The sequence below is a fragment of the Hippoglossus stenolepis genome, chromosome 1, assembly GCF_022539355.2.
Source record: "Hippoglossus stenolepis isolate QCI-W04-F060 chromosome 1, HSTE1.2, whole genome shotgun sequence".
Lineage (NCBI taxonomy): Eukaryota > Metazoa > Chordata > Actinopteri > Pleuronectiformes > Pleuronectidae > Hippoglossus > Hippoglossus stenolepis.
Genome location: NC_061483.1, coordinates 16,779,241 through 16,795,717, shown reverse-complemented (window position 1 = coordinate 16,795,717; position 16,477 = coordinate 16,779,241). Strand labels below are relative to the sequence as shown.

Below are 16,477 nucleotides of genomic sequence, written 5' to 3'. Positions count from 1 at the left end.
ATCACAACGGTCCCCCTTACAAATAAAATATTCTGTTGACCACATCTTCTTTACAGTCCTGATAGAAAACATGCCTGATCTATATGGATAAACCCATTATGACCACTTAACTAGACAGGACACACACAGTACTATAGGAAAGCAGCAATACCCAGACTGCCTTATGTTATTGTTGTACGTGGATCAATTAAAAGTAGCAGACCTCTGAACTTAGAGAAAGTGCAAAGTACGAGAGTGCTTTATATGACTCCACTGCGACGCCTGTGCCGCTGCTTATAGATAAAGTGATTTTTATGGCTGTACAACATAATATCAGTTTGGATGGAACACTGGGTTCACTGGCATTCACTTCCACCAACATGACTTCTTCCACACAGCGAAGGTTTGATTCTCTTACGTAACTCCAGTGAAAGTCACAAGGACCATTTACTCTCATTTCCTCATAATAAAAATAAAGAAAAGAAGGGTACACTTCATTTTTTATGTGTGTGTGTTGCAAACAGTATGTTTTTTTCCATCCCTTTATTAGAACTTGTAATTGTTTCTGTGGAATTTGTTCTCTATCACAGTGACTGAGGGGGGAATCCCATGCACGGGAATGACCAAAAGGTGGCAGTGTTGAGTTTTACAATGGTGTGCGAAGGCATGACAGATTTCCTCATTCCACCTGTCATATTATTGTTCACTCGTCTTTTTAGTTACTACTGAACACAGTCAACGCAGTTCACTAATGTTTCATATTGTTATTTGAATAAAAAATAACAGAAATATCAAAATTTGTAATGTATAAGTTGAAGGGGTTTTAGTAGGTGAGAATTTAAATTTAATATGTTGCATTAAAAATATGAAAAAATATGAAAAAAAGAGACAAAATAAAGTACAATAAATTAAATGTTCTGATTAAAATGAGAAGTCATGAACATTTTTTTTAACAGAAATTTTAAGGAAAAGGATGTATTTATGTATCAATTTATATATCTATCTATCTATTTTTCTATCTATATATCCATCTATCTAATCTTACATCCTTTCTTTCTTACTGTCTTTTACGTGTAGGTTTTTCTCTTTATTTTCCTCGGTGCTTCACATTGGGACGATCATGTTCAGGTTTTAACAGCGTGCACGCTCCACTTCATTCAACTGAAATAAAACGTAACCCGGTGGATGAAATGGTCGCTGGGTGTAAAAAGTCAGATTGGGGAGCAGCAGTCAGAGAGGCTGACAGTCAGCTGACGGCCTCTGACAGTTGAGGAAAGTTTGCTTTCTGCAGGTTACTAATATGTTAATTAGCTCTCGCAGTGTGCGACCCTATTGGCTCTTCGTCCGAGTCAATTTCCCATTTGCAGCCTGACGTCAGGGCCGCTCCAAAGCTCTTAAACTCATCTGCTGTGTGATCCCTCTAAAAAATCGCCCCACCAGTCAGCGGCTTCCAACGTGCGCGGCTGCCTCTCGCCCCCTCTCTCTCTCTCGCCGCTTGTGCAATGTCTCCCTGAAGAAAAGCGTAAAGTGTTAAATGTTTGAAACACAAAACCGCCGAGTTTCACATGCTGAAAAGGGACTCCGCTGCTCGTGCGCGCGGCACCGCTGTGTCCGTGCGTTAGACTCCGCACCACAGAAAAACTCCTGCGCTCTGACGCCCGCGAGTCCGCGGCTGCACCCGGGGACCAAGAAAAGCTCGTTTTTCACTCTCCAGACAAACGCGTAAAAATCAAACTGGCTCACGTTGTTCCCAACCAGCCCAGTTTGACAGCTGCTCTTCACCCCGCTTGGAGGACTGTCAGCAGCAGCAGCAAGAGGATGGCATCAGAGCTGGCAATGAGCAACTCCGACCTGCCCACCAGTCCCCTGGCCATGGAATATGTTAATGACTTCGATCTGATGAAGTTTGAAGTGAAAAAGGAGCCGGTGGAGCCCGATCGCAACATCAGCCAGTGCAGTCGCCTTATCGCCGGGGGATCCTTGTCTTCCACCCCGATGAGCACGCCTTGCAGCTCGGTGCCCCCTTCCCCAAGCTTCTCGGCGCCCAGTCCGGGCTCGGGGAGCGAGCAGAAGTCACACATAGAGGATTTCTACTGGATGTCCGGTTACCAACAGCAGTTGAATCCAGAGGCGCTGGGCTTCAGCCCCGAAGACGCAGTCGAGGCGCTGATCAACAGCAGTCACCAGCTCCAGTCGTTCGATGGCTATTCCAGGAGCCAGCAGTTCGCTGGCGCAGCCGGGGCAGGAGGCACCATGGCCGGGGAAGAGATGGGGTCCGCCGCGGCGGTGGTGTCGGCGGTCATCGCTGCGGCGGCGGCTCAGAACGGAGGGGCACACCACCACCATCACCACCACCACCACCACAGTGGCGGCCACCAGGGGCCCGGCGGCCAGAGCAACGGCATTTCTGGCTCAAATCAAGCACACTTGCGCCCGGAGGACCGGTTCTCGGACGAGCAGCTGGTGACCATGTCGGTGCGGGAGCTCAACCGGCACCTACGGGGGGTCAGCAAGGAAGAGGTGATCAGATTGAAACAGAAGAGGAGGACCCTAAAGAACAGAGGCTACGCGCAGTCCTGCCGCTACAAGCGGGTCCAGCAGCGGCACGTCCTGGAGGGAGAGAAGACGCAACTCATCCAGCAGGTCGAGCACCTAAAGCAGGAGATCTCCAGGCTGGTCCGGGAGAGGGACGCGTACAAAGAAAAGTATGAGAAGCTCATCAGCACCGGCTTCAGAGAAAATGGATCCAGCAGCGACAACAACCCTTCATCCCCGGAGTTTTTCATGTGAGTCTCGACATTATCGTGAAAAAAAAAAAAGAATATCAGTTGAGTTACTCACCCCCCGCTTAAAAAAGTTTTCATTATGAAACTTTTTTTTTTTCTCATTTGACCCAAAGCCAATAGACCAAGAACTAACGTGTCAACTTTTTTTAATTTTTTTATTTTATACATCTTTTTGAAAACAAGACTTTGGAAAGCTCTATTAATTTTGAAGAGGCATATTCAGAAAACCTTCATCTACTTTTTTTCTTTTTTTTGCTGTCATACATAGTATCTTAGCTCGTAGTCTGTCTGTCAAGATTTTTTCATCGTTGTTCATTAGATTTGCGGTGTTTATGATTTCCTCAAAGTTGATCCATGAACTTTACGCAGCAGTATACGAAGTGTGCATGCAGGCGCTCAGCTCACCAACTTGTTTTTCTCCATCATTTCACTTCGAACTCAGTGTACAGATCCCTGTCTAAACTGCATCCATCGACAGAATGCTTTTTTATTTGTTGTTTTTTTGGGGGGGTGGGGGGTGGGTCTTTTTACCTTTTCTTTTTTTTTTTGTCTGCCAAACTTGGAGGATTGAGAGCCTGCAGCCGTTTTGACGCCACCTCATCTCATGCTTGTTATTGTGTTGAGCAACAAAAGACTGTACTCATGACAAACTGTTCGTTGTTGTTGTTGTTTTTTTTAAGACATGTTGTTATTGAACTGCCCTGCATGCTGGACATGTACGGGTTTTCTTTTTTCTTCGTTTTTTCCTGTGCTTGAAGATGTCCTTTTTTTTGTCGGGTGACTCCAGCATGGCATTCATTCATTTATGGCCTCCTCACTTTTTTGGGACTTGAAACAAAAAAGTGACAGGAACCCCCCTCTCCCCCCTCACCACCACCACCACACACACGCACACGCACACGCGCACGCACACACGCACACACACTCACACACACCCAGACAGAGCCCTTGCAACCTATCCAAGTGCATTTCAGCTGTGTTGAAGCGCACCACCATCGGCTGTCATTACACAGGCTGCAGTGAATGCGCAATATGCGTCCACTGCTGGAAGTGGATCAGCGGGGATCCTGCATGGTGCGAGTGAGGGGGGAAAAGAGGAAAGACTTCACTGATAGAGGAAAACCACCGATCCATTTCCTGGAAGTGTAGACTGTTGCTCAAACGCCTATATTGTTATTTAAAAGATATTCCATTGTGCATTTGTCAACCTTTTTGAATCATTTTTTTACAGCGTAATTTAAGTGCAAAAGTTTTACAATCTGAGTTGCAAGAGATAACATGTGTTACAGGTTGATGCGTAAAGATCATTAAAGGTGAGACGGCTGCACATGAAGTATTTTTTAACATCGAGAGGTTGGCTCGTCTCCATATTGTGACAGTGCGTGAGCAGCGATTTTGCAGCATGTGCTTCAAACACAAGTGATCTCCGCCACACGTATTTAAAACGAATAAACTATCGAGGGTTTTGGGTCACTCTCTCACAGATGAAATCAAAGTAAATCACCATGCTTTTTTTTTTAGATTTGTGTTTCTCCAACGAACCGACACATTTGGGACTGAAATGCACAGAGAGAGGAAAGAAAATGTCGCCTGTATGTAGAAGTTAAAGAAACGTTATTAAACTGCACATGTCAAGGAGAGGAAAGAGGCATCTGTTACGACCGAAAATCGTAACATTTTGATACTTTTATTATTATTATTATTATTATTATCGGTTCAGGAGGAGGTTGTTTTGTCTTCAGCGAACTCAAAGCAATAACAATTATTATAATCAATAATGTCTGGACATTGTTAGATGGTCAGGGATTGACACCCTGCATGTATAAAAAATGAGGAGGTTTACCATCCGCCAACAAATCTTGAGAATATGTTAATTAATCTTTCATCTTATATATAGTATATATATATAAAAATATATATATTTTGCTGTGCAAAATTATTTCACTCACTAACCATATGTGATGTTCATATGTGCTCGTTTTTTCATTTCATACAATTAAATGATATGCAATAAATGTATGTAATTGTCCTCAATAAGTTTCTCACTTTTTCTTTTCACTTGTCCTGAGATTTTGCATTTTCATGCTTTTGTGACTGAAAGAATCAGAGAGGAGATGACTGCACCACATTTGATCTTTACATCGCTCCTTTTAAGTGTGTTTTTCCTACAACACTCATTTCATAATTGGGACAACCAGAAACACGATTTTTTTCCATCATAAAGTTTTCCACAAATTTACGCAGAACCATTACGCAAAAAACGATTGGAAAGCAATTACGGTTGAGACCCTGGTCGTTTTTGACGCATGAGTGAAAACGAGTCCGGTTTACAGATAAGTTGATGGAAACACAAAAGAGTCGGACACGCAGTGGCCTACATATGAATTGATCAGACACTGTCCCATACAAGTTTCACATTTATTTTTCTTTAAAAAAAAAAATCCCCAAATAATGAATGAAAAAATATTTTAATGATCCTTCAACGTTTTATCATTTTCACACCATGTCCATTAAAAAAAAATCTTCACACTCAAATAATTGTGTGCAATGAAATCTGATCTTTGTATTTTCTATTTAACAGATTTAGAGCCATGAATTCCATCCTCATGTGTGGTTATGGTTTAACATATTGCAGCCTGTTCATTTATTGTCAAATGTGACCTGTGATTTGTGTGTGTGTGTGTGGGTGTGAGAGAGAGAGAGAAAGACCCCATCCCTCTCTCTCTTTCTCTGCATGCTTGTGTGTGTGTGCATGTGTGAGTGTGTGTTTTCCATGAATAACAGTATGAAAGGATGATTTCTCTACATGTGAATTTCTTCTGACTGCATGTTTTCATATTTGCACTTTCCATTTGCCCTTTTTCATATCACTTGCTTCCTGATGTGTGTGTGTGTGTGTGTGTGTGTGTGTGTGTGTGTGTGTGTGTGTGTGTGTGTGTGTGTGTGTGTGTGTGTGGACTGTGTGCCTGCTGTCTGTGTTTCTCAGTCACTGTGTGCTCACTGTCATTAGCATGTCATCATTTGGCTTTCCCAATTTCACCTCGCTTTATCCTGTTTGTCAGTGGGCCGGGATGTTTGGCCTGGAGCAGACATGCTCTCGGAGAGAGGGGTGAGGTGGGGGGTGCAGTGAGGGCACAGTCATGTCAGGCATGTGAGGGGGCGCTGGAGAAGGTGCCAATACAAGTCAGCTGCTGCGGTGAGCAGAAGAGCCTCAGCCCTGCTGCGCCCGACCTTGCATCTCAGCGAGCGTTGTGACATCTCATTTTGACGTCTTTCAACATAACTTTTTTCACTGCGCTGATGCACCAGCTGAGGAAAAATGGCCACTTTTCTAAAGCACAGGAGGGAAAATTCTGTTGTAACTTCTGGGACAAGGAATATAGCCTCGTGGGCATCTTGTTACACTGTCCCAGAACAATTTGTTTGTTGAAACAGGAAGACCAACGTGCCAAAACACACTTTGAAAAACACACTAAGGTTTCTGAGGACAGATTCTGTCTGGATTCATCAGCTTTTTGCAACTTAGCCCCAGTTAGGGTCGCGCAAGGATGTGAGCAGAGGACATACACAAAGGCACCTTTCATAGAAAATTACCACACTGTCACTGTGTGAACAAAGCACGGAGTGATCAAGTGTTTGCACTGACAGAAGACTTTGCAGTTTCAAATTTTATATTTGTTAAATTTACAGAAAAGCCCCCTCCCGCACCATCTGCCAGTGATGATTTGCTAAATAGCCTGTCAGAAAAAAAGAGACAGTTTTAACTCAACACTTGTATCCCACTCTGTTTGGTGTGATCTCCTCTGAGGTGCATGCTGCTGCTGTGGTGGATGATTTGCCCAGAGTGAGGGGAGAAGCTGAGACAATAGGCGGGCTCGGGCTGAATTAAATGATTTTGCTGATGATTAATAGTGGTGTGGGCCACTGGCTCCTGCGATGTAGAGATGATAAATCGTGAGTGCAGCTCCATGCAGCTGTGCCATCGTTGGGTCTTTGCATGCACACACCATGCAATTTACAGCCAAGCCGCTCTCCTTCTTCCTCAATTTATCTAATTACATCTATTTGATCTGAGCTATAGTGCTGCTCGGTTTTGATATTTCATATTAACTACAACAATGTAATAAACAACTTCACGCAGGATAACTGTTTTCTTTTCCCCCTCTTTAAAGAATACATTTCTTAACTTGCCATATTAAAGGGGAGATCATTTTCTTCTGTAGTTGGGAGTCGGGCTGTGCTTCTCCAAAGGCTGTGCATTTGTGTGATGTGTTTTTTTATGTGTTCTGAGTGGAATGTGAAAAATGAAAATTGGGTTTCTGTTTAAAGCCGCCTTGTCTGACTCTTTAGCGTGTTTATTTTGATTCATTCCTCATTGTTAGAGATCAGTTAAACTTAAACACACGCTAACCACATAGACACTAGAAGTGAAAACACACTTGCTGGCCTACACACACCAGCACAAACACCAATACACACACACAAACAATAAATGTTGCTGTGCAGATTTACCCTCACAGCATGACATTCCTTGTTTTTCTGGCATTTATACGACTCAAATACTTAGGTCTACGAGCTAAGTGACATTTTCGTGAAGACGGATGTAATTTGCAAAAGATGTTTCCTCTCTTATATCTGTGGCACCGATGCGCTATGGTTACGTAAGTGATAAATCTATCGATCTTCCAATGATGCACTCATATGGAACGTTGGCGCTATGCGGGCTGACAGCATAAGATGCAGCAGTGTTCACTCAAGTAGCAGTACGCCAGTTGACAGAACCAAAAATAAGGGCTGGTTGGGGGTAGGAATTCTCACAGAGTTATGATGGTTCCAGAGGAAGAGATGGAGAGAATCCATTGTGTTGCCGTTTTTGTGTGTGACTCTGCATCTCTTAAACTCACACCGGCTTGTGCGAGAGGTCGATTGGTGGCTAAGTAGAAAAAACGTGGGCTTGAATGTGCGAGTGTGTCCGTGCATGCATGTGTGCCTCTCTTGTCGTCTTTTGGGGAAGAGGATGAGCAGAGGTCAGAAGTTACAGAGCACAAGGCTGCTCTCAAAGTCATTAGAGTAATCCCTGCCCTGGGGAGCCCATGCTCATTTCCTCTGCCCAGAGCCCACTGAATGAGATGTACATTCACATCCGACATGCTACAGCACACAGTAAATTTAAGACTACTCACTGCCAATTTTTTTTTTTAACCCATTTCCTGTATTTCACCACTGTCTTAGAGTTACACTCGCAGCATGCTTGTTTTTGTTACGCAAGTTTGTTTCTGAGGAAACTACATCTGATTAGTTTAAGGCAAAACAACATTTAGTGTAAGTGGTTTTTGGAGTATGTAAAAACTATAATATTAGTTTGTATGTTTATATGAATATATGTAGGTCGAAATACACAGAGAGTGTTTATGTACGCAGCACGACTTCTACCTTAAGAGAAGAACAGTGTGTAGAACAGGGCAGGCGTGGCACTTGGCCGATGCCTGGCAGTTTTAGTTTCATGCTGCCAAACATTTATCTTCTTTTTTTTTTTTTTTTTCAGCCCACGTAGCTGAAAAGAGAAAACCACTCAGTCTCTGTCAAGTTGAAACAAGGATGATAAAAATAAGGCAGCGTTTGTACGAGTTTAACATTCACAGAAGTGTAATGGAGATCGTCCGGTGCTGTTCGTGGCCAAACGCAATGATCACGGAGAGCAGTTAGTTATTTTCAAAGCCACATTGTGCGAGGGTTACATTGTGGGTGTTGCAAAGACACAACAAAACAAGTCGTGAATCAAAGTGGGCGTGTGAAACTGGATGTCAGTCCTGAGCTAACACTTTAATTATGGTTTGAAAAAAGAAACAGATCTACAAGAGCGAGAAAAGTCTAAGCAGTGTTAAATGTTTGTTTCATGTTTTTATTTTGCTAGTAACTTTATTTAAACAAAGAAGTCTGGCAAAAAAACAGACAATTACTTTAACTGTCTAACAACCATTTATGATTAAAAAAATTAGTTACTTAATGATGTAGTGAAAATAACGAGTTAACAGATTAGTCAGGTGTCTCCACACAACCAGGTGGCAGCCACATCTGCAAACAGTCTGTCGAAAGTCTCAGCAGACACAGGGTCGAAAAAGACTCCTCTCACTTTCCGGCGAGGATGAGAAGTAGAGCACAGACACTCGCTTATTCAGAACGAAACGGACATCAGGGATCAATTTAGATGCTTATTTTATCAGAGTGGGTTTCGCTCTTTCTATACATTCTTTTCCTTCTCTGTGGCAGAAAGTCACTGCGTGCTTCAAACAGACATTAGGCGAGCGCGCGCGGTGTCATTAGAGAGTTGTCCTTGAAAGACTGGCTGCAGGTTATGTTGGTAATGAGGTGGTCGGGACTTGCTAGGGTAATTTTATATGTCTGTAAATGGACCCAAACCATGAGCCTGTGACTTAAATAAATGCAACACCATCTCTCAGCAGTCCCTTTGCACACAAGGTGACAGAGTTGAAAGGAAGAAAAAGGAAGAGGGATTAGTTTTTCAAAATGGCATAGAGTCTTCACATTTCTTACAATAATAATAATCCACAAAGAACATACAGTGGGGACAAAAAGTTAATTAGTTTCCGCATTTGTAACTTTTAAAGCATCCTTTTCATTAAACACTGCGCTGCAGCAGATCCATTCAAGATTTGGTAAGAATACAAATTCAATATTCAGATATTTCTTTGCATGAACAGAATAGTATTTTATATTTCTTTCCGTAGCACCTACAATGTCCTCAACCACCACGTGTGACATGAATGAAAAGAAAATGAGATATTTTGATTCTTTTCTAACAGGCGATATGCACCAACATGTCTGCTCTTGAGTATCTTTTATTCTGGAGCCAACCCCAAACCTGCTTTTTCACTGCAGCTTTCTCATCAAAACCAACATATATCACCCTGATGAAAGTTTATACTCTGTGATTCAGATGCTTTTTTTCCTGCTGCAGTACTAATATCATCGTGCTGCATCCCCTCTGTTTTCCTGCACGTCTATATACTCTGTCCAACTGAGTTATGTGGCGTTTATTTTAAAATCCGGTGATTTAAAATTTCCTTCACTGCAGTGCACGGCCAAAGCATTTCTGAAACAGATTTTTTTCCTTTAGCGTTTTAAAGGAACCCTGCTTCCCACTTGAGCACTTTTTCTCACTTGTGTGGCAACATTTATAGGCAATTTAAAAAAAAAAGTCTATTTGGACCTGCCCAGAGCAGCATAAGGACTTGTGAGTGTTTTTGAAGGGGTGCTTAGGAAAATGTCACTCATGAGGTGGTTTATTTCTCTGCTGAAAAATAACAATTAATTATGTACTTCAATGAAATGAGCAGGAGTAAAGGGCCGGGCACGACACTGTTTTGCCTTTTCTCAGAATCGGCAAACTGTGTGCTTAGATATTTTATTTTTTGTCTCTTGTGGTTACAATGTTTTGATGCATGGGTTCTGCCTGTGGAATCTATTTGCATGCAAATTTTTACATTTCCTTCCGCATCAAACGCTTACTATGATACATGTACTGTATTTCAGCAGACAGACAAGGTGAGAGTGAATCTCAGTCGGAATGGATCTACTTGTTTCTCTGTGATTGTTTGCGTGTGTGCGTGCATGGGTCTATGTGTGTGTGCGTGCGTGTGTGTGTGTGTGTGTGTGTGTGTGTGTGTGCGTCTGACAGCGTGAGAGTGGCACAATAGAAGAAAGAGAAAAGCAAAAAGGCGAAAGCACCATGTGTATTTACCTTCAAACTCATTTATCCATCCTGATGTGTTTTGTCTGATCTCATTTGCTCTTTTAGGTCATCGAGAAAATTCCTCCATCTGTGATTTCAAGCCCCGCTCCTCTGTGCCCTTGGCTTCCTGAGGTAATAACACTTCTCACTTGATCTCTTTAAGCTTTTTTCGTTTTGTTCCTGCCTGTAATTTCTACTTCATAGCAGCGAGTGAAGTTGGATTTGTAAAACAAAGCTGTACATATAATATCAAGCACGGTTTTTATATATACAGTATGGCATTATTATTACATTATAGGCATACACAATGACATTATATTAGTCAGTCATTAATTATTCATTAGAATTTCATATTTAATAGGATATTGCACATCTTCTATAACAGACATATAATGTACTGTAGTGTCATTTCATATTCATATGCTAAAGAGCGCACACCTTCTTTATGTTGACAATATCTCTCTCCATCACGTCTCTCTCCATCTGCCGTAACTTCACTGACTGCAGTATGCATTCTGCTACCTCATTTAAATCCATGAACACACACACACACACACAAACACACGAAACACAGAGGTTTGCAGTTGTCGTGGATCAACAGCGCAACCAGCAGATTATAGTCGCCCATTCAAATGTAAATCACAAGTTCAGATTTTGTGTGAAAAAGGCAGAGAGAAAAAGAAGAGTGTCTCGGACAACGGGAGAGAGACAGAGTGAAGAATAAGCTCCTCGTCCTGAAATCAATTCACGGAGACAGAGAGGAACCACGGGCAAATGTATATTGCAAACCCAATAGTTCCTCTAATGTTTTCACTGATTGTTCCACAGCACGTTCCCCATGATGTGATTGGTCATGATACATAAGAATGAGCTGGTATTCATGACGTTCCACCATGGGGGGGTAGAAAATGTGCAACGTGTGTGTGTTTGTGCATGCATGTATTTGTATCTAGTGTTATTTACTTGATTGTGTTTGAGTGGGGTGTGGGATCAGTGGCTGGCCTTTCTCCAGCTCCACTTAACTTCCAGAGGGGAAGAAGGACAAAAGCCATCAGGGAAGACAAGGACAAATCATCTTTAGATGAAGTGTTTTAAGTGCTCTGATTCTCCTCCCACGTCATCACCGTGAATTAGGTGCCCTCTGCTTACTGCTAAGGGGTGAAGAATATAAACAATGCCAAGGGAACGGATGTTTAGCAAATGAAAGTGGAAAACCATGAGGGTGTCTATCTTAGTCATCGTCGTAAATCTGAGGTCCCTTGCCATGCCGCTTCCATATAGTGACGTCTGACAACCTGCCAGCCCGGCTCTCAGGGTCTGCGTGCGGTGTGGTCTGGTCGATTCTGTTCTTAGAGGTTTCAACCATGGCAGACGTTGTAGGCAGAGCTTTGTCTTTGTTTTATGCAAATCCATGCATATGAGGAGGGTGAGGGTTGTGTGTGTGTGTGTGTGTGTGTGTGTGTGTTTGTGTGTGTTTGGTGGGGGGGGGGTGATGAGCAGTCTGGCCACGTAGCTCCAGGAGGACAGACTGAGTGATGGAGACGGAGAGCCAGGTCTCGGCGTCCTTGCCTGGGGAAAGAGTGTCCCGACTCTGGCCTGGACAGCCTAGACGCCACCAGGACACGGTGCTCATGTGCCTCTATCCCATCGTTTGCAAAGAAAAAGATTAGTCTCACATATATATTTACTCTGTGAAATGTGGAGCTGGCGAGGACATCAAGAGAGGTTAACGTTGTATGAGACTTCCAGTGCGTCTCACCTGGGACTGGTGTGTGCGTGTCTTGTGAAGGCAGGCACACCTCAGGGGTTCGCTACATAAGGAGACACTGAAGTTCAGCCCAGCCGGGAGCTGGAGCACCCAGAATGTGCTGACGGAGAAAAAAGGCCAGGTGTGTTTATGTGCACCGTAAGTGTGTGAAAGAGGCCGTGAGAAAGCGAAGAGAGTGCAAGATTTTGGGGAAGTGTGTTGGTCTTGAGTGCATGTGCACATGTGTGCGTGATAACATTAGCATAAAGTAACAGGTACACAAGGCCACTGACCACGTGACAAGTGCGCAGCTGGCTGGTTTGGGTGAGACCTGCTGAAACAGCGTCACCCACACTGTAACTAGTGATAACGATCCAGTGTTTCTTCCTCCTCTATATCAGTGTTGTTCTTCCGTGCAGCAAATTGCATGTTTTCAAAGCAGTTTGGTTCTCCCATCCTCTTTCTCCCTCTCTGCCCCTCTCTGAGCTGCGTGCTCACAGTAACGGTTAGTCAGAGGCTCCTCTATCACACAGGGCTCTATTTCTGGGTGCGAGGATGTTGAGACGTTGAGGGCAGATGAAATCGATCCAAATTGACCTGTCATGTGGAGGAGAAAATGAATGAGATAGAGGAGCGGTACAGAGGCCAGAGAGAGAAGAGGACTGGGGTGGGGTGGCAGAGCAGAAGTACAAAAACAACCTCCTGCTCCATATGGGTCAAAAGTCGAGGGATGATTTATTCAAGACTGGGTGTTATCCCTCCTTCCCCCTCCCCAGCCCCGCTCCGCTCCACCTGCCTCTCGGAAAGGAGTGAGAAACTGGAGACTGCTCAGGAGGAGCGCACTATATTTAGCCCCGGTGGCCAAAGACACTGTGGTCTAACTTTATACTTAAAATCACAGATATCCATGTACAGTGAGATGGGTACAGTTTGCGTCACTGCAAGGCATCCGGCACAGAGGCAGAGGCCAGAGGCTTTAAGTGGGAGTTTCTTCATCACAGAGGATTGTACAAACTTACTGGAAGCCAAATTTACTCTACATTGAGTATTAGTATACAACAAACCAATGTCTTCAAATATGTGAGCACGAAGAAAGATCTAAACAAGAAAATCAAATTTTTACACCTGATTGTGAGAAAGATACTATCAATGAAACGAAGAAAGGAAGGCAGAGAGATGTGGAGGAAAGAAAGAAAGAAAGAAAGAAAGAAAGAAAGAAAGAAAGAAAGGGGATTTATGGCTGCGTTTGTATGTGAAGTGGCACTAGATTTAGCTCAGTGTATTTGGGCAGAGCTCCACTTTGCTAATTATTTTCCCGTGGCAGAGTTCTCAGCGTGGCACTCCTCTCTCGCTCTGAGGAGAGAGGCTCAGCGGTAAGTGCTTAGTCAGCCCCCCTCTTGGTGTGAGATACTGTTGGGTCTCTGGTGGACTGTCAGGGAGGCGGAGCAGCGCGGGACCAAGTCATCGGAGGGGCGAAGGCTTTCGTGAGAGGGCAGGCCCATCATCGACCATCAGTGGAAGGGAGGGAAGTAAAACACCAGCGTCGGTGACAGTGAACGAGAGCTCTGTTTTGTACAGTCCTCATCATCGTGATAGTTTGCCGATTGTAAAAACCAGATGACACTTGCGTAACCTCCTCATTTTGGACATTATTACTGAAGTCTAATATGTAATTCTGTAGCAATTAGCAAGGACACGGACCCTGTACTGTTTCTACACGGCCTTGTTTCTCTGTGCCTATCTCTCGGTCAGTCACTCCAGAGGAAGCTGTCTGTTTCTCTCTTTCCTATCTATTTATACTCCAATGTCAAACTTGTCTTTCTTTCTGTCTCTTCCCCTCATTTCAGAATGACGTATGGCTCCTCCTCCTCCGTCTGCCCCGCTATCCTCAAAATGACTCTCCTCCTCCTCCTCCTCCTCCTCCTCACAAACAAACTTAGCTTCCTTCCCCTCACCTCTGTTCCCGACGTCACTTTCCCTCCCTCCCTGCCTCACCCTCCCTCCGCCCCACACTGCACCTGCTTCCCTCCCGCTCTCTCTGCTCCCTCTCCAAACGTCACTTTCCCCCCCTCCGCACCTCCTCCACTCCTATTCTCCCCCTCGTTAGCTTGATGAATGGCTTCACTGCAGGGAAAGTGCTGATTTTCATCCCTCTGTCTGATTTCTGCTGGCTGTTATTAATTTCAAACACTCAGAGAAAAGCAAGTGAGTCAATAAATAAGGAAATGAACACACTTCATCCTGCCATACAGCAACTCTCACAGTCATTCACCCAGGGTGCGGGTCCTCTGCGGAGGCCGGGCCTGCATTTATACTTATAGAGTTCAGCACCGCTCTGGAATCACAACATATTTCAGTGTTTCATAAAGCAAGAGTGAAAGTCGCCTGGTGCCACTGCATCATATCAAATGTTTCCGGAGTATTTTCAGTATCTCGCTTCACTCTGACAAACAGGGCCAGAGGGAGACAGAGCGGCACAGAGCAAATAGCTCGGCAGAGTCCTGCAGCGTCCTCTCTCATCTTTCATCTTTCACACTCGTGCCACATTAAAGAAATGTATACAGAGGGTGACAATGGGACGGGAGATCAGAGAAGATACAGGGTGAAAGAGAAGCAACGAGAGCGGCACCCTAACAGAGTTATGGCCGCACGTTAAACGATGCTGTCCGCACGGCACGTCTAAGTGCACATTACTTACATTCCAGGCTTAATGCATTGTGCCTGCGCGTTAACATCAAACACAAATAGCCTTTGAGACAATGCGACTCCCTCAGTGTTTTGCTGTCGGACACAAACACTCGCACCATAAGTTGTTGTTCTCTATTTTATGTGTTTAATTAATTTGAGTTGGGATATTTAATCAATCTGCGATCACCATAATGCATGCACGGACACAGAAACTAAAGCTTGAGATATCATCGCGCTGTTTACAAAGTGTTAGAACAAACAGTCTGGCGGAGCATCCTATTAATACACGTCTCAGACACACACACACAAATACACAGAGGCTAAAAGTTGCTGTGTTAGTTATAATGTTTTCCAAGCCACTGACAATTAAAATAATATCTGGTATCATAATTATAAACAGACATCTCTTCAAACACTTAGATTTTAGCTTTATAAGACTGTTCCAATGAATAAATGTCCAAACTGTTGAGGAACCATGAGGAATTTAATATATAGGCGATTTCCATGTAGAGTAGAACAATTCTTTTGTCCACCCACACTTGATGTTGTGTGAAAGTAAAAGACATTTGACCTTTAAGTCTAAAATACACTCAAGTTTAAGTTTATGCAGCAAGGAGGTATAATCATTTAGAGCCAACTTTGGTGTTAAACTGTGCTTTAGTTCTCTATTTCAAGTATTTTTGGGTTACTGTTATGTAGTCTGACAACTTTGACAGTTAATGGTTTCCCTGAGGGTCACCTGAGACTAAATATACAGCATGTGAGAATACATCGATAGGGAAGAAAGACATAAACATGGTTATAGCTCTATAGAGTAGTTGTTTTAGTACTTTTACAGAAGTTGTGAAACACATTGTGTTCACTTACAGATTAAATGAAAATACAACCCTGCAGTAAATATCTCACTGAGTATCTGTCATTCCTCATTTAATCTGTGAATTAAAAAGATATTGTGACTTGTTGTAAAGACATCCAAACATATATTTAGAGGAGGAGAGGAGAGGAGAGGAGAGGAAGAGAAGGAGAGGAAGAGAAGGAGAGGAGAGGAGAGGAGAGGAGAGGAGAGGAGAAAAAGAGGAGAGGAGAGGAGAGGAGAAAAAGAGGAGAGGAGAGGACAGCAGCCTGTATTAGCAGTAGCTGCTGGGGATAGTGGAGCCTGTATGTCTGCTTCATGGCTCCGTGAGCGCAGACATAACTATTGTGTTTACAAGGCTGAGTTGGTCTTACTGTTAAATTATTGGGGTGGGGGTGTGTTGAAGGAGGAGGAACAGAGGGAAGGGGTGGGTGGGTGTGGGGGGTGGGGGTGTGGGGGTAAATATTTGTCTCATAGTTCTGGTTAACCAGGCTGAAGAATGCTCTTTGGTTCTATAATTACAGAGTTTGGGTAGTGTCACCCTTGGAGAGCACTTGGCCTCAGAGACCTGACAGAGGAGAGCTCTCTGCAGTGACCGGGCCTCAAAGTGTGGAGGCGGAGGAGCAGCACACGTCTGCATGTTACCTCAGTGCAGTGGAGAGGCATGGAAC

At 43.7% G+C, this 16,477-nt stretch overlaps 1 protein-coding gene across 3 annotated transcripts in view; it reads left to right on the top strand.

Annotated features, from left to right (window-relative positions):
- The first annotated feature begins 1,265 nt into the window (after window positions 1-1,265).
- mafa (v-maf avian musculoaponeurotic fibrosarcoma oncogene homolog a (paralog a)) overlaps window positions 1,266-16,477 on the top strand; it is a 78,462-nt gene continuing 63,250 nt past the window's right edge. Inside the window, exons 1-2 of one of the 3 annotated variants that reach the window (XR_004695044.2) lie at window positions 1,266-2,765; window positions 10,585-10,650. Coding sequence is in view for 1 of the 3 variants with exons in the window: in XM_035151387.2 (XP_035007278.1) it covers window positions 1,798-2,765; window positions 10,585-10,612 (996 nt within the window). In the remaining 2 variants the exon portion in view is untranslated. The remainder of the gene's footprint in view (window positions 2,766-10,584; window positions 10,651-16,477) is intronic. The other 2 variants (XR_004695043.2, XM_035151387.2) reach the window with 2 other exon arrangements.